The 2910-nt window shown below is 57.1% G+C and overlaps 1 protein-coding gene across 1 annotated transcript in view; it reads left to right on the forward strand.

Moving 5' to 3' along the window:
• The window catches only part of MCM3AP (minichromosome maintenance complex component 3 associated protein), a 55602-nt gene that overhangs the window by 30820 nt on the left and 21872 nt on the right, over positions 1-2910 (forward strand). Inside the window, 1 exon segment of the mRNA XM_011996837.1 lies at positions 451-648. Coding sequence (XP_011852227.1) covers positions 451-648 — 198 coding nt within the window.

Raw genomic sequence — 2910 nt, forward strand, 5'->3', positions numbered from 1 at the left:
GCAGTGGCATGATCTCGGCTCACTGTAACCTCCACCTCCTGGGTTCAAGTGATTCTCCCTCAGCCTCCCAAGTAGCTGGGACCACAGTCACCCGCCACCATGCCTGGCTAATTTTTTGTATTTTAGTAGAGATGGACTTTCACTGTGTTGTGCAGGCTGGTCGTGAACTCCTGAGCTCAGGCAGTCCGCCTGCCTTGGCCTCCCAAAGTGCTGGGATTACGGGCGTGAGCCACTGCACCCGACTGGGTATATATATCTTAGATCTGGATCTGTATTGCCAAGTCAGCCTCCAAAGCCCATTCAGTATTAACTGTCAACGTTCAGTAGTCACATTGCTCACCACACTCAGTTGATGTCCTTCCTTCCCCGTTCCTGAGTTCTGACTCCAATGTGTTTCTCAGCTTGAAGACCCTGAAAACACTCTGTAATGATACGTTTTCATGTCCCCAGGTGGAGGGAAGCTGTCGCAGCCCGCAAGAAACTGAGGCGCCAGATGCGGGCTTTCCCTGCTGCGCCCTGCTGCGTGGACGTGAGCGACCGGCTGAGGGCGCTGGCACCCAGTGCAGAGTGCCCCATTGCTGAGGAGAACCTGGCCAGGGGCCTCCTGGACCTGGGCCACGCAGGGAGATTGGGCATCTCCTGCACCAGGTCAGCATCAACTGCCGCCTGCCTCGTCAGGGCTCCCCTGCCCCGACCTGGTTTTACCAGGAGCTGAATTAATGTGTGTGTTTGGAGGGTGAAGATAGGTGAAGCCTGGAGGCAAGGACAGGCACAGGGTTGCATTTTGAAGGTCGTCTCCCACAGTTGTGGACGTGTGACTTGTTCCACTGGAAAGCAGAGCTCTGAGTTCAGCTTGAAAGACTCAACTCAGCATCCTGGTGACTGAGTCTGACTCTGCATCACCTGTTCTTTTCCTGCTCGTCCCAGTTTAAGTACCTGCCACTTCCATCCTTGTTGGAGGAGCCCGAGGTCCACGCTGGCCTGTGTCTTCCCCCTCCCATCCCTGCCCCATCCCTCTGTTCCTCCCGCCATCTCTTTCACACGCTGCCCTCTTTCTGTGGCAGCATCTTCCAGACTCCACCTCCACCCTCCAGTATTTCCCTCTTGAGGCCCCTTGGTGTGGCCCTGGTCCTCCCTGCCACTCCTCCTGGTCATCCCGAGCAGAACCAGCTCCTCAGGGCCATGCCAGGACCCCCCTCAGCCTGCATTCCTGGCCATGCTGGGCATGGCCTTTATTTAGAACCCGTGTAGGTGCCCCCTCTTGCCTGGCCTCAGGGCTCCCCGGCCTCCTAGTGAGTGGTGGGTGGGGACTGGGGAGGCAGCCTGGACGGCCTAGCAGGCACACCGTTGGGGCCTCATGTCATGTCTCGTCACCCTGCTGGTCATCACGGGATGTTCCCTCTGAAAACTGTCTTGTAGGTTTCATTTGGCCCCATCAGGTTCCGCGCAGGCAGGGTGGGTGGGTGGCAGTCCCAGCCTGTTGCAGGCATGCTGTGAGGCCAGGGCTGGGGCTGCCTCCTCTCACCCACAGCTGCCTTCACATAGTGGCCTGGCCTCCTCCTGGAGTCATGGTTTCTTGTGTCCCCCCTCCGTAGCTGCTCTTGTCAGCCTCAGTCTCCTTTTCTGAGCCCTCCACTCTGCCCCCTCAGCCCAGACCTCTGCCCTCTGCCCTTCCCTTCTGCACACCCCCTGGTGATAGCCCTGTCACCCCTGTCTGTCACTGGCAGCCCCCATTATGCATCTCCAACTGAGGCCTCTTCCCTGTGTTCCAGACTTGGTTTCCAGTTCACGGTTCAACCTCTGAACCTGATTTTCCCCCACCCTGCCCCTTCCTGCTCATAGGATGCCATCCTGTCCTCCTATGCTTAGGGCACAAACCTGGGCTTGCATCTCTCAGACCCAGCATCCTCAGCTCTGCCCTCAGAACTCACCGAGGGCATGGCAGTTCTCCCCACCTCGCTGGAATGTTGACGCAGCATCTGTCCGTCTGCTAGCTTCCACCATGGGCCCCGCTCGCATCCTCAGCACCAGAACAGAGGGATCCTCCGACAGCTCAGCCAGGCGGCGTTGCCTCTCGGTGGCATTGCCTCTTAGCGGCGTCCCTAGCGCTCCCTGAGTCTCTGTACTGTGGACCCAACCCCTCCCCCGCTGCCCTCATTGCTCTCCCCAAATATGCCAGGTCCAGCTATGGCCTGGCAGAGCCATGCCCTCTGCTGTTTCCAGAAGTTGTCACGCTGGCTCTCCCTGTTTCCTTCAGGTCTTTGCTCACATACCACCTGACCACCCTGAGTGAGACTGCAATAAGCACCCAGCTCCAGCCCCACCTGGCAGCATTTGCCCACAGTGCTGACACCTCGCACATGCCAGGCTAGCCACTTAGAGATGCTGTTCTCTCCCCATGAGAGCCTATGTTCTTGAACGGCAGGATTTTGTCTTATTGTTGAATCTCCCACAGCCAGCACACAGCAGATACTTAATGTGATACTTGTGGAATGAACGAATCCTCTAACCCGTTTCTTCGGCAGAAAATGTGTTTTTCAGTCTCCTGAGTATTCCCCAGGGGACACTAGCCAGTACTTTTCACTAAGCTCCTGTGGTAACACTGTCATTCTGCTTTCCTTTGCAGGTTGAGGCAGCTCAGAAACAAGACGGCTCACCAGATGAAGGTTCAGCACTTCTACCAGCAGCTGCTGAGGTCTGTCATGCCGCACCCTTCTGCGTGTCCCCTGGTGATCCCCCCGTTCCCCAATCTGTCACACTAGCAGCCCACCTCATGCATCTCCAACTGAGGTCTCTTCAGTGAGTTCCAGACTTGGTTTCTAGTTTGCAGTTCAACCTCTGATCCTGATTTTCCTCCAGCCTGCCCCTTCCTGCTCATAGGATGTGTGTGCTGCTCCTGCGAGGGCCTCA

The sequence above is a fragment of the Mandrillus leucophaeus genome, unplaced genomic scaffold (assembly GCF_000951045.1).
Source record: "Mandrillus leucophaeus isolate KB7577 unplaced genomic scaffold, Mleu.le_1.0 Scaffold526, whole genome shotgun sequence".
Taxonomy (NCBI): Eukaryota; Metazoa; Chordata; class Mammalia; order Primates; family Cercopithecidae; genus Mandrillus; species Mandrillus leucophaeus.